The following is a 14373-nucleotide window of genomic DNA, read 5'->3' on the forward strand; positions in this document are numbered from 1 at the left end:
AAAGGGTTAGGGCGCGGGCCGTGCGGGAGGGGTTAGGGCCTGCGGTCTCGCTCGCTCAGTTCCCCAAGGACTTGAGGAAGTGTTGCCATGGAGACGGCACGCACCCCACCCCCTCCCAGGCCTCGGGTCTCCGGCTCGGAGTCTCCGGATCTCTTTCCCCAGGTCCCTCGCTCTCCAACCGAGATGTTGCAACGCCCCCTGGCGGCTCAGCTCCGCGCTGAGCCAGGTTGCGAGATGGAAGGCGAGGCCCGCGGCTGAGAGCCACCAGGCCAGGGGGCCTGCCTACCCAGCTTTCCGATCCTGCTCCCAGCCGCAGAGGGGCGGGGGCGGTGACTCCAGCCCAGCTCCCCTTTCTTCATAGTAAAAGCCTCACCAGGCGGACGCACCTGTTTCCCCACCTCCCACCAGCACCAGCCCAGGTCGGTCTTGGGCTACTCGTTGGTAGTGAGGAGGAACCGCTGGGGCGGATTCTGCAGCTCTCAGCAGGCCCTCTCCTCACCCCGCTCTCGCCCCGCAGTTAAAGAACAAAGTTTCCTAACTTATGTCAAAACTTTAATAAATTCGCAACATCGGCAGTCCACCCCCCCCCCCCCACTCCCCGGCGCCTCCTAGTGGAGATGCGCACTTTTTCTCAGCTCTCGCAGGTTGGGCCCGAGAGGTGGCAGCTGCAGGTGGCCGGTGCGGGCAGCGCTGGGCACCAGGTATTTGGGGCCCCAGCTGGGGGAGGAGGATGGGAACCAGTCCCTTCTCAGAAGCCCCGTCACGCTCCGGTGGCCGTCACTCCCCCGGCCAAGTAGTCCTGTTGCCCTCTCCCTTTCCCTCCCAAACTGGGGCCCGCCCATGATGGGGCAAGGGTTATCTCCCGCCTGCAGGCGCCCGCGACCCTAAATCTCCTCCAGGAAGTCGGTGGGAAACAGCCCCACCTTGCGGCCGGTGTAGACCTTGACGTAGCCGCCGGCTTCGTCTCCTTTCTGTACCACGATCTGGGGGTTAAAGGATAAGGGAACAGGAGAAGAATCAAGGGAAAGGGTGGAAGAGCAGAGTAGAGGAGGCTGGGGTTGTGGAGGCTCTTATTAATGGGTTAAGATGTCCAAGGAGTGTGGTCTGCAGAATTGCAGTTTGGGACCAGGGAAGAGTTGGAGCACCAGAGTTACCTGGTCCTTCTTGAGAGTGATCTGCCCTATCTCACGGTTCCCCACAAAGGACCTAGTTACGCGGTGCACACGCTCTCCAGCCCGGACTCGAATGATGAAGTCTGGAGGGAAAAATCCGATCTTCTCTCCAATTTTCCCCTAGGGGAGATGGTAGGGAGAATCAATTTCTCAAGTACAAGGTCCTAGGTACTCAGTTCACGTCCCTCCCTCGCCGGACATTTTCCCTTACCCGCCACCATTCCTCATTTGAGTCGTCAACGACTGTAATCTTCTCTCCAGGCCTGGGAGAGGAAGAAGGGAGCAATCTTTGAGATTTGGGGGCGTGGCACTTACCTGCTCCCTGCCTGTGCCTCAGGTCCAGTCCCAATAGGCTCCAAGCCCTGCTCCCCTTTCCCTTTCCCATAGGGAGCTTGGCTCTTCCCTGCCCTCTGCCCAGTAGGGCCCCCTTCTCTCAAAGCATGCTTACTGGAAATCCAGATCATCCTTCTCCAGGGCTTTGAACCGATAGAGAGCAACAAAGTAGTGCGACTGCTGGAAGCCAGGCTGCTTGTGCTGGGGGTGAGAAGGTATGTCAGTGCTCCTCTACCCCACATGGAGGGGCAGGAGTTCAAGGCTAGGGCATTTTCCAGATAGGTTACATTTCAGCTCTTTTCCAGGTCCCTGAACTGTATTATTTCTTGGTGTGTGTGTTGGAGAGGGCATGTTAAGGGTGATGGGAAACCAAGAGGTAGGTGTGAACTTCTGCTGAGGCCATGAGTGGTGTCAGACCTGGGTTGGGGAGAGGACTGGGGTCCTTGCAGGGAGAAAGGATTCTCACTTTGTCATCAGGTGTCTTCTTTTCAGCCTTCTTATCTCCTTCAGGGTTTCCTGGGATGGAAACACACCAACAACTTGTCTCTGGCTCCTGGAGGGCAGCCCTCATTTTCTTACCGTTCCATTGGAGGACTCTTTCATCTCCAAGGCTGGCCTGTCCTTTGGCCCTCCATCCTGTGTGCCACAGCAGAGGCCCCAACGCTAGTCCACCTCTATGGATGGAGGTGGTGATACTCACCAGCCTGGGGTTTTCCTTCTTCTGGTCTGGTGGACTCTGTCTCCTCTTCCATCATGGCTACTAGAGGCTGGAGAGGGTACCAGAGTTAAGGAGATGGGGTTTGGGGAATCCTGGCTCTCCAGTCAGGCCAGAGAACTATATGACAGGATCTCGAGTCCCACCTCCTGCCTAATGCACGGACTTCCTCTTAAACATCCTGGCAGGTGGGTCACCTGCATTGTGTTTGAATGTGGCTAATAAGAAGGAGCTCACTACTTTACAAATTAACCCCATGTCACTTGGGGGCCATTTCCTATATTAGACTTATGCCAGCCTCTCTGTAAGTTTTACTTATTGGTCCTGATTTGCCCTCTGGAGCAAGATAGAACAAATATGTTCCCTTTAAAGAGGACAGTTGACATGTATGTACTTCTTTAGTCTTTTCTTCTCTAGATTAATCATTGTCAGTCCCTTCAAATCATGTGCCCCACCATGATCCAGAGTCCAGATCCTTCACTACTATGTTAAAAATAGTAGCATGTGAAAGAAAAATGGGCAGCACAGTTTTTGTAACTCTCTTAAGAGAATGGAACCCAGCAGTGTGCTAGCCCTTCTGGAAGCATGCTAATAAGCCAGTCTACTCCACAGAAATCCCTAATCTGACCCCAACCTCCATATCAACTATTTTGAGGCCAGATCTTTACTTCTGTTTTTGTGCAATTACTTTTTTGGATCCAAAGACAGATCTGTACATTTTTCCTTACAAATTTTCAAATGATTAATTTTGGCCCATTCTTTTCCTCTGTAAGATTTTTGAGTATATTATTCAAGTAGGTAAAACTGCTTCCTACTTCCCACAAATTTGATGAATATATTTACATTTTCATTTGTGTCAGTAAGAAAAGTGCCTACAGGTGAGGACCAAGAACCAAATCATGTTACAAAGCATCCAAAAATCTCCCTCTAGCTAGACAGTCCCTACAGAACCAGGACTCTCTGGGTATTGTCATTCAACCAGTTTTAAGAATCCATCTAACTGAACCATCTTCCATATTAGACCACCCTGGTTGTCCCAGGGTGTAAGGATACTTGTCAAATTCCTTGCTGAAGTGGTACACACTAAGTCTAGGAAATTGCCAATCTAGGAATCCTTTTACAAAAGGAAATGAGGTTGGTCTCAGCCACTAGTTTTGTGCCTTAGTTTCCTCATCTATTAAGATGAATGAATCAGACCAGATGATCTTCATGGATGCTTGCAAACTCTCAAATTCTCTTACTACTCGGTAGGGCAAGTTCTACTCCTCAAATCCAAAAGCATAGCTCTTGTCTTGGTTTTCTAGCAATGCCAGGGGCCTGGTGGTTGTAGTGGTGAATCTGACAAGTTCAGAAGGGAGTTCCAGGGGAAAATATAACTCTATGGTAGGAATTCTTAATCTGTGGCTCACATTGAAGTGCAGCAGATGCAAAATACCCTCTAAAATTGCATGAAAAAATTGGTTGGTTGAGTTACGTGTACTTTTAGAGGAAGAAGATCCACAGCTTCAGTGCTTCCCAGAGGAGGGAGACAAGGCCTGCCCTATGGGGTCTCTGATCTCAGGAGGGAAAGTATGTGTGGTGCTCACATTTTTCTTATCTGCCTGTCCCTTCTTCCGTTCCTTGTTTGCCATGATCACCCCAGTGCGCAGAGTTTCAAAAACAGGGTCATTGCGACTGGCAGCAGCTAATGGGAATGAGACAAGAAAGAAGGAAGACATTACTGGGGAGGAAGAGAAGGACATGGAGGAAAGTGAGACCTCCTAAGGAAGGGAGAGGTGGGATTGAGTAGATAAGACACCCATGGGTTTGTGTGATCGATGTATCTTAAAAAAATTATAATAAAAAAAGGGGGGGGGAGAGAAAATACTTCCCTGAAAAAAAAAGAAAGGTACATGGGGTAGTGGGGCATTAGGGAAGGATCAGTTGGGCATTGTCTGGGTCATCAATCTATAATGGGCTCTGAAAACCTCATTGGAAATTTAATGTGCTAGAGAGAGAAGGATATTTACCATAATTCCTTCCAGGAAGAGTGTTATATGAGGTTTGGAAGAAAACTTTGGTAAAGTGGTTAGGAGTTGGGGCATGCTTGAATAAGGGTCACTATTCTTCTAAGGTGAGTGGGTCCCTTAGCTGCTGATTTTTGTTCTATGGAGTGGCATGTGTAAACTGGGGTGTTACCACCAGTAGATTCTTCTGTTTCATCCACATTCCTCAGAGTTAAGCCTCTCCTCCAAGTAAATGTTGTGCAAAGTATCAATGAATAAGTTTTCTAGGGTTGCCAAATTATCAATCTGCAGGATGCCCCAAAGCTTTTAGTCTGGCCCTGAATCTGGCATGACTCTGTAACAAGCATGAGAACAGTCTAGAATTCTTGTTCTTGCTTAGAAATGGTTTTGCATACAAAAAGCACAGATTCTGAAGTCAGGCAGAGGCGGCTATGCCTTATGCTTGCTTTGTGTGGCCCTGGCTAAGTCTCATCTGCCTCAGTGACAGAACAGGTGAAATAATGTTGACCCCGCTTGCAAGCTAAGACTATTAGGCTGACAGAGAACCATGCGAAACAGAATTTCAGATTTTGGCTTTGAAAGCTAGAGGTGGTGCTGAAACCACCTCAAGGCTTGCCCATCCATCCCCTCGGGTCCCATATGGGGCACTTACAGAGATCTTTGACACAAGCGTACTGCTGGTTGCTGTAGAGTGGAGAGCTATAGGCTCGACGGAAACCAGGGGGCTGTAGGATGGGATGGGAGTGAGCATTAGAAATGGCAAGACAGGGTCCAGAGCTCACCCTTTCTTAGAAGGGAAGTGAATGGGTTGACTCAAGGAGGGGCTGGCAAGGGAGTGGGTGGCAACATGTTCCCACCCTTCTACCTTCTTGCGCCCCAGAACCCTACTCACTATTTTGCCGAAGCATCTCTGCATCTCCACATAGGACTGACAATGCTCATGGATGTTGGTTTTGCAGTTCTTACAGCGGAGCCCAAATTTGTTGTTGACTTAGAGAGGGGAAGAACATTTGGGTGAGGCTCCTGATTTCCCTTCCCCTCTGCACCACTGCTGCTGCTCTAGCTCCTAGGGTCCCTTTTCTGTCTGTGACCCTAGATTTGAACAGTATTTTCTTAAAAAGCCAAACTTGCCATAGCATGTCTGCTATGCAAACACTCATTTAAACTCTCCCCCACCCCCCTGCCTTCCCCATCACACTCTACTTCCCTTCACGACTCACGCACAATCATCCGGGCACAGACATCACAGAACTTGGGCTTCTTGAAGAAATGATCTTTGAATTTGTGGGGCTTATCGTTGACAAGCTGAGGAGGTTCTGGGGGTGGCTCCTCCTCCTCTTCTTCCTCCTCCTCTTCCTCATAGATGTAGTAGATAGGCCCACCCCCAGCTCCCACTGCCTCCCCATTGGCCTGGGGCTCTGGAGGAAGCTCCATCTCCTTTGTCCCCGCAGACCCCTTCCTGAACAACTGCTTCAGCCGCTGTAGCTGAGGGAGGGAGTGAAGGAAATCCAGTGTTAAAGGACCATCATCCTCTCTAGAGTGGGTGAGGCTAAAGTTAACTGGACTTCTTTCTGGTTTGAGACAAAGGATACACCCCAAGATTAGGGGATACTAGGGACTGCAGGTGCTGGCTGGCATTCTAAATGAGTCACATACAAGTGAGAACAATTCAGATACTTTTCTTCAAGGGCTGTAATAGTTTCCCAGCTCCCCACACCCAGTGGTCAGAGGTCCAGACTCACCCCACTTTGCTGAGTCTCGGCTGGTAAGGAGGGCTTGGGGGACTCCAGCACCTCCTTTTCTGTCATCCTGCAAGAGGTTGGACCCCACCATGAAATCTAATCCCTGACTGCCATTCTTCCCTTCCTCACTCCTGTCCCTTGAGCAGTGATCCTTGAAGAGGAGGCCTCGGGAGAAAACTGGTTCAACGGAGATCCTTTCCCAGAGCTTATGAACAGAAAGACTCCGCGGAGGTCCAGAGAAAAGTTAGACAGACTGAAGAATTTCCCAACCCGTTTCTCAAACTGAAACCCCACCTCTTACCCTGAGGAGCAACCCCAGAGTTTACAGCCTCAACACAGCTCAAGTCTGCATGGTTTGGAATTTTTCTACAGGTACCTTCTCTTGGGAGGCTGTGCGCAAGAGATGTGACATGCCTTCCCAGGTCCCTTCTTTTTGAGAGGTTTAATGTGTGCATCTGCATGCATGCATGGGAGCATGGGCTGGACACCTAAGTTCTCCCCTACCTCTGCCTTAAGCCCTGGGGGCCCCTTGCCTAGATCATACCAGCCTGCCTCAGGCCTCAGCTATTTTAAGTTTTCAGAGTAATATGAGCCTTTCCCTCCCTTATTATTCCATCCCCTTGACCCAACCCCCATCCTCTGACCCCCCCCCCCCCCTTGCTAGCTGTCTTCCTGGAGTACAGTAATAATTTCACTCCTAAAATCCGAAGTACTTGGAGATAAGAGAAACTTAGAAGTTGAATAGACTAAGGATTGGGACAACTGGGTGAGCGGTCCTGGAAATGGAAAGAGGATAAGAGGCAACTTACGTTTGGGATTCCCTAAGTCAGCCCAAAGTCTGTGGAGGTAAGAGGGAGCCCCTGGGGCCTTGGTGGTGGTGCTGGGGGAGGATCGGTCCTCTTCCCTGGGGGCTGAGCCCCCCCAGTACCCTCTGTACTCACACCGGCTACCAGTTGGTATTTGTAGACCTCCTAGCCTCTCCCTTTGGTGTCAGAGCTGAAATGACAGGGCTGGAGGAAAGTGGACAGCTGAGCAACACAGCTGACACAGAGAAATTGGACACGGGGAGGTTTGGGGCAGGGCTGAACCCTAACCCCTCCCGTTCCCCAGAGCTGCTGTTCTCAGACTCTTCATCTATGTGAGCAGGCCAGTAGAAGCTAAATTCAGGAAGGGATGGCTTCAGTACAGGCTGCACACCCATTTGAGTGGATTTTAGAAGACTGAAGGTGAAGTAAAGATGAATCATAGACATTTCCCCATCCCCTTTCCCCAATGTCAAAAACTCCCCAATTCTACCCTCCCTGAACCTACTTTAGGAACTACAGACTTCAACTTCTCAGCCTTTGCCGTCTTGTGACTTTGTCTTCTTTTGACTCTGTTTGTATACCTTCAAGCATCGACCTAGACTTAAACTTTAGGAAGGAAAGAGCTGGGGATTGGTGAAGATAGGAAAGAATTCTCCTATCAGCCAGACTAGACTGCTTCCTTAACTGTGGGTAGCTGGAGGAGTGCCTTGATTCTATCCTGGGAGTGAAGAATCTGTAGTACTGCTTGTGCCCTGCAGTTTTCCCCAGTAACAGTTCCCCATATTCCCCGTCTTGTCCTCAGGATTACAGGACTCTTAAGGGCTTAAGACTGCCATCTGAGGGACTCTGGGGGAGGGAGGGTCTAATGACCAGGTAGGGATGGTCGGAAGGCTAGAGCTGCCACATTGGGAGATTTGTTTAAATCCCCTGTAAATAATGTTCCTTTCCTCATGAGGACTGCAAACTCTTGGAGGTAGGATGACCAAGTCTCAGATTTCCTAAATTATTTTCATAATAATTTATGAATAATTTCGGATGCTCTCTCCCTTCTCTAATACCCCAATATATGAACTGATAGGTCAGTGAGATAGCTTGCATTCTTTTCTCACAAGGATGCAGGTTTCTCCTACTCTTTGGGCTGTGGCATGGCTGGAAGAGAAGATAAGTCCATCTCAGAGGAGAGCAATTTAGACGTAGTAATGTAGTGCTGCATCATCCCTTGTATCTGTTAAGAAATAAAGGATTAGGTTGGAGGTAGGGTCAGACAAGCTTCAGAGGAGCTCTTAGAGATACACTCACCCAGTCTCAACAGATTTCCAGGGCAATATGCTCTGCTATTTTCACCCACTGCTCTTTTTTCTAAGAGGTGGGGTGGGATTGGTAGGGAACCATTGGGTGGCAGGGGTCTATTGGTTTTGAGTCTACAGGCTCTTTAATGGCACTAAAACAGGGCTAACTTTGAGAAACCCCAGATATGGGAAAGACTTCTTGCAGGCAGGGTGACCTCTGCTCTTCTCGGGCTTTCTTCATCTGCATAGAGACTGCTGAGCACCTTAGCAGTGTAAGTTCAGCTGATATGGATTTTATGGTAAGAAATACCCACTTCTGTTCCTTCCAGGTAGAACCCAGTCCTCTGGCTTTAGGATTAAAGCAAGGCCCAAATCCTCCATTGCTTAAGGGTTTTCAGAAGATTAGATGATGGGATATGAGGATGGCATCTCAGCCCAGTCCTGGACCTTAGTCCTCCCAGCTCAGCCATAAGGGCTCTAAATGAATTTCACAGAATTAACAGGTTGGCAAGAACCTCAGAGGTCACCTTGTCAGTCAAAATCTTACTTTACTAATAGGGACTCAGAGGTCCAGAGTCGAGAAATGATGTGCTTAATGAACCAGTCAGTGGCAGAGTTGGAAGAACCCAGAATCAAGGCCACATTAGAAACCCATCCATCCATCAGAATTATAGGCAGGGAGAATGGGAGGGAAGGAATGGTGTAGGAAGATACATGTGCGTATGCTAGGGAAAGCCATCCCAACACATATCAAACCCCTCCAACAGCTGTGGGACTGTACCTACCCAGGACCTCCAACCCCCACTCACACCAGGGCGGCAACAGAGAAACGAGAACTGATGCCCAGTGACAGAAGATTTTTTTTTTATATTTAAAAACGAAACCAACCTCCCCCCCAAAGAACCCCCCAAAACAAACAAAAAACCAGATTAAATAAAATTTACAGTGAATATACCCAGCAAACATCTGTATGTGCAATTAAATACTGTGTCTTTTACTGTGGCACAAACTTCAAACAATATACAAGTGTTCTGGGGATGAGGGGGACCCAAGTTTTAACTCTGTGGGGTTTGGGGAGACAAGATGAGGGAAGTGAGAAGAAGGGGAAATCAATTTTGTTTTTCTTAATTCTGCCCATATAAATATATTCATAAAGACCAAAAAAGAAAAGGGAACTCAGGATAGCAAGGAAACAGAACAGGGGAGGGTAGGACCTTCCCAATTCTACCTGGCCAAAAAATTATGAAAGAAATTAATTTCATGGGTGGAAGAAGAGATTAAAAAAATGATAGAAGAGGATGGGAAGGAGAGGGAGGCAGAGAGGAGCCAACTGGGGAAAGAGAGGGGACGATGGCCAGGGGGCGAGGAGTCCAGTGCGTTTGTTTGTTTTCCTTTTCATTCCTACTAAATTAGACTCCATTTAGCATCTGTCTCCCTGTCTTCTGCCTCTGTCAGTTGTCTGTCTGGGTCCCTCGCCCCCACTTCTCCTTGGCCTGCCCCTACTGTGCCAGTCCTTTCTCTCCAATACTTATTGGGAGCTGGCTCGCTCCAGGATCCTCAGGTCATAGTTCTTTTTGGCCACTCGAAGTTTGAAGCGACTCACGGAGTTGTTGAGACGAAGGGAGGCATTTTGGGCAGCCAGGGGGCTGGGGAACACAGCCACGATGGTGTACAAGGCAGCGAGGTCCGCATGGCGGCCATTCTCGGCAGTCCCACCGTTGTCCCCCCCGCCCCCACCAGGCAGCCCTTGAGCATCCTTGAGCCACTGGATCTTGGCGCCGGACAGGGCGAGCTGAGTGAAGAGTTTGTCAGCTTCGGTGCGGGTGATGCCTTCAGGGAGATCTGTCACCTCCAGCACCCGGCCCAGGACTGGAAAGGGAGGAGAGAGAATATAGTGGTAAGAGGTGGGGAGTGGCAGAAGGGCAGCATCCAGCAGAGCAGGTCTGTATACAATGCCCTCAAACGTCCAGCTATTTCCACTTAGCCATCTCCTCCCCTCCCCAAATGAACCAAATTCCTCACCATCCAGATTCTGATCAGGGCAACTAGGAGAAAAAGATGAACCTTTCTCTTCTCCTAGTCTACAGATGTAGGCAAGAAGAAGGTGTGGGAATCAGAATTCATTTCTGTGATGGTAATGTGGATTTTGCTGATTTTTTAAAAACAAAATCAATGGATCAATCTGAATGTTTCATAGTTTCCTTCCTACTCAGAAGCTGGCCCAAATACAGTCTTCTTTCTCATCATCCAGGGAAGTTAGTTTCTTTTTCTCTCCTTTTTATCAAACTGTTCCAAATTGGGGGAACTCCTGACAGATCTTGACTTCCTAGTACTGAAGGTCTGCAGGAGGAGAATTATTTCTCCTAGTCCTAAATTGGGTCTAGGACTACCAAAGGTCGAGGTCCTATGTTCAGTTCAGGACGCTCCCAGAAGACTCTCTGCTTATAGACTCAGTAACTTCCAACATTCCCAAGTTTTACCTCGATCTTCCCCAGGACTTGGGATGGCTTGGTAAGGAAGACAGGGATACTTTACTCTCTCTCTCTTCTCCTTACTCTTGAGCACAAAAGGTTCCCATTTCCACTCTTCACCCTAAGCTGGCTTTCCCCTCTTGCCCTGGGCTGGTAATGCAGGGCTGGTGGTGGGCACCTTCTTATAGGGATTTACATCTTGTCACTCACCAACGTCCGCTGTCCCCAGGTCAGTGGAGGCAGATTTGAGTGCTTGTCTCTTGCCCCGGTTTCCATGCTTCAATCCACTCTGTCCCTTCAATAACCAAAAGAGTACTCTCATTTGGGTAAACACGGACTGTATGCTAGCCTAAGAGTTGCAGAGTAGCACCCAGTCCTGAGGACTACACGCTCCCACGCAATCAGACTGCCCAGGAAGTGGCCACTGAGAAGCAAAGAGCCCCTCCTTCTTGGCACTGGGGTCGGGTGGGAGGAATTAGGGGTAAGGCCCTTTAGCCCCTCCCACTTTATCCATTCTCTTTGTTGTTTCCTTTTCCTTTGAACTTGATGAAGTGGGTGGCTCAGTGATAGGGGCCCAGATGAGAGAGTAAGTGAATGAGAGTGTGTGTGGAGGGGGAAAACTGACGGCCTGAAGGCTGAGTGGGAAGGGATGGTGGACACCCTTACCTGGTGCACTGTGTAAGTTGACTGGCCATGGAGCAAGGAAGGGCAGATGGAGAGATTGTACTGTAATGGCTGGCCCAAGAGAGAGTACCGCCCATCACCTAGGCAGTAAGAGCAGATGGTTTTCTGGGAGCTTGAGCTTTGTGGTAAGACTTTTAAGAGACTCTGGGAATGGACTTTGAAAATGGATAGCAACAATACACACTATTACTACTTTTTTTGTGATAGAAATGCCCATGTGACTGATTTAAGAGCCATCTCTCTTCCTAATTTCTTGGCTCTCAGCTGTATCTCACAGACAAATGGAGCTATTAGATCCCTTCACCTTTACTTGGTAGACAAAAGGCCCTGAAGAAATGACCAGGGAGGAAACCTACAGACCCTTACAAATGCCTTTGATCTCTTACGCAGATTCTCCCCACCCAAAAACCCAGGGCTCAAGCTTCTGACTCATGTGAGAGGCAATACAGACTTGGAGCCAGACTGTCTGGTTCAAATCCTAGCTCTGTCACTGGTAATGTGATGTTGGATACTTTTTCCAACCCCCTTATTAGTGTTACTGAAAAGGTTAAATGCATTTAATACATGTAAATCATGTAAAGCAATGCCTGGTACATATGAAGCACCATAAGTGTTAGCTATTATTATTGATAAAAATTACATTTCATAGGAGCAGATGTGGCTCAAGTGGTTGGGCTCCTGCCTCCCAAGTGGGAGGTCCCGGTTTCAGTTCCCGGGTGCCTCCTGAAAAAACAGAAATGAATAGGCTAAACAAACAAAGGAACCAACTCGGGAGGCTCATGTGGCTCAGTGGTTGAGCACCAGCTTCTCACATATGAGGTCCTGGGTTCAATCCCTGGCCCCTGGTACATCAAAAAAAAATATTACATTTCAGAGCACTTTTAAGTTTTTAAACCATAGACTCACCTTATTTTTATATTGTATGTAATAGGCAAGGCAGAAAGTTATCCATACCCATCTTATGTATGACTAACCCCATTTTATAGATTAGGAAACTCAGATGGTTCCAAGTTAAAGTAATTTGCTCAACATCACAAAACTAGATTGTGGGGGAACTAGAACTGGAACCAGTCTTTCCACCCAAATCCAGCATTCCTTTTTCTAAAATTCTCCTGTGTCTGACACAAACCCATTCTTCTAGTCTTCAGACCCAGTACTGATGGGTTAAACTCCTTGGTTCATTAGAAAGTTCAGTAAACTTCTTTTCCCCAGCCCATAGTACCAACCCTACTAAGTACCTAAAGCAGGGGTTCTTAGCTTTTTTGTTCCATGGACCCCTTTGCCAGTCAGGTGAAAACCGGGGACCCCTTCTCAGAATGTAGCAGCAGAAAGTTTTATGACACTCAACTAGTGTTGGGTCTAACAACTCTGTAATTTTGAAATACGGATGAGTGCAAGCGATTTTTCAAGATATGCAACACTGTAATGTGATATGAAAGGAATACTACTGTAATTTATTGCATACACTCATAAATGAAGGAAATGCTAGATTTCAGTTAGAGGTCAGAGAAAATAAATAAATTGATTTTTTAAAAATTCAAGTTCTTGGACCCACTGAAATCTGTGGACCCTTGATTAAGAACCCCTGACCTAAAGGAAGTCTGGGCAGCACCAGAAAGGGGAGGGTGTCCTTGGTTTAAACAGGATATTACAGTTTCTCGAGGTTCTTTGATACAGAGGAAGAGTTGGCTCTCAGATTTGGAAAAATTCTACAGACGCCAGCCCTGATCTAACCCCCTTACCCTGTGCTGGACCGCCAGGCCGGGGGAACTGTGTGAGGACAGGTATAGGACTGAGTCCTGTGCAGACGTTGCTGAGGCTGGTGACAGGAGAGGGTGCTGGGGACTGGGTAGGGGACGTGACGGGGCTGCTGCTCATCTGTGTGTTGGCCTGGGGAAGAGAGGAGCACACATCACATAAATACCAAACATGAATATTTTATGGCTTGGCTGAAAACTCACCTCCCTCAGGAAATAAGTCTTTCTTGCTAATCCTGCCAAAGTCAGACTGCTACTTTAAACTGCCCCCTTATTCCTGAGGTAATTAGCTTATGTTATTTTAATTTTTAAAAAAGATTTATTTCTCTCTCCCCCCCCCTATTGTTTGCTCTCTGTGTCCATTCGCTGTGTGTTCTTCTGTGACAGCTTCTATCCTTATCAGCGGCACCGGGAATCTGTGTTTCTTTTTGTTGCTTCATCTTGTTGTGTCAGCTCTCCGCGTGTGCGGCGCCATTCCTGGGCAGGCTGCACTTCCTTTCATGCTGGGCGGCTCTGCTTACGGGGCACACTCCTGGTGCATGGGGCTCCCCTACATGGGGGACACCCCTGCGTGGCAGGGCACTCCTTGCGCACATCAGCACTGCACATGGGCCAGCTCCACACGGGTCAAGGAGGCCCGGGGTTTGAACTGTGGACCTACCATGTGGTAGATGGATGGATGCCCTAACCACTGGGCCAAGTCCGCTTCCCAGCTTATGTTATTTTAATGTCTATATTTATATACACCATTTTAAGTATTCTTTTGGGCATTTTCAAATATGTGTTCTCTCTGCTGCCTTAGATCTTAGGTTCCCTGAAAGAGATGTATTCTTCCATTTCTTGTGTTTCTCCCCAAAAAGTGGCCAGGGGAAGATGTGTAAGAGGCTGCTCAGTCAATGGCATAGATTGTTTCTTGGGAAGAACCTGGCTATCTACTTGGCCAAACAGGGCTGGACTGTAGGACTCACCTGGGGGCTACTGTCAGGACTGTACAGGTCTCCAGGCTTCTGGCCCCGCTGGTCCATGCTGTAATATTTACAATGACTCCACTGGACCAAGGATGGGTTCTGGGGGGCTTGGGGTCCATTAGGGACATTCAGCTGCATGACAACCACACCTGGTCCAGAAGGTGACACTCCTGAGTAGCAGGGAAAGAGTGGTTGATTGTGAATTCAGACTGTTTCAGTTTTCCAGCTGGCCCCAAATGGTAAAGGCAGTAAGCAAGTGTACCCACTAGCCACAGAGTCACTCAAACTGTGTCCTCCCAGGAATCTGAGATGGTTGCCAATTCAGCTTCTGACAACCTCTCCTCAAACTAATGGAAGTTGGGATGGAAGGGAGATAAGTCCTAGATGCCAATGCTCTCCCGGCCTTCACCTGGTGAAGAATACTTTGGCA

At 48.5% G+C, this 14373-nt stretch overlaps 2 protein-coding genes across 3 annotated transcripts in view; both read right to left on the reverse strand.

Annotated features, from left to right (window-relative positions):
- Positions 1 to 540: 540 nt before the first annotated feature.
- Positions 541 to 6863, reverse strand: STAC3 (SH3 and cysteine rich domain 3). Of its 2 annotated transcripts, XM_004466169.5 has the most exons (12): positions 6778 to 6863; positions 5969 to 6035; positions 5447 to 5711; positions 5119 to 5216; positions 4879 to 4951; positions 3807 to 3904; positions 2206 to 2272; positions 1972 to 2021; positions 1621 to 1706; positions 1384 to 1435; positions 1155 to 1292; positions 541 to 983 (listed from the first exon to the last, which is right to left on the reverse strand). In XM_004466169.5, exons 2-12 carry the CDS (start codon positions 6032 to 6034, stop codon positions 885 to 887), a joined length of 1092 nt encoding a protein of 363 aa, XP_004466226.1. In that variant the 5' UTR covers position 6035; positions 6778 to 6863; the 3' UTR covers positions 541 to 884. The 2 variants fall into 2 exon arrangements, with proteins under 2 accessions (XP_004466226.1, XP_004466227.1); XM_004466170.5 differs by lacking the exon at positions 5969 to 6035.
- Positions 6864 to 8910: 2047 nt separating this feature from the next.
- The window catches only part of R3HDM2 (R3H domain containing 2), a 277530-nt gene continuing 272067 nt past the window's right edge, over positions 8911 to 14373 (reverse strand). The window contains 5 exon segments of the mRNA XM_058308301.2: positions 8911 to 9932; positions 10745 to 10829; positions 11201 to 11298; positions 12961 to 13108; positions 13944 to 14113. Coding sequence (XP_058164284.1) covers positions 9592 to 9932; positions 10745 to 10829; positions 11201 to 11298; positions 12961 to 13108; positions 13944 to 14113 — 842 coding nt within the window. The 3' untranslated portion in view covers positions 8911 to 9591.

This window comes from Dasypus novemcinctus, chromosome 12 (genome assembly GCF_030445035.2).
Source record: "Dasypus novemcinctus isolate mDasNov1 chromosome 12, mDasNov1.1.hap2, whole genome shotgun sequence".
In the NCBI taxonomy this organism is placed as follows: Eukaryota; Metazoa; Chordata; class Mammalia; order Cingulata; family Dasypodidae; genus Dasypus; species Dasypus novemcinctus.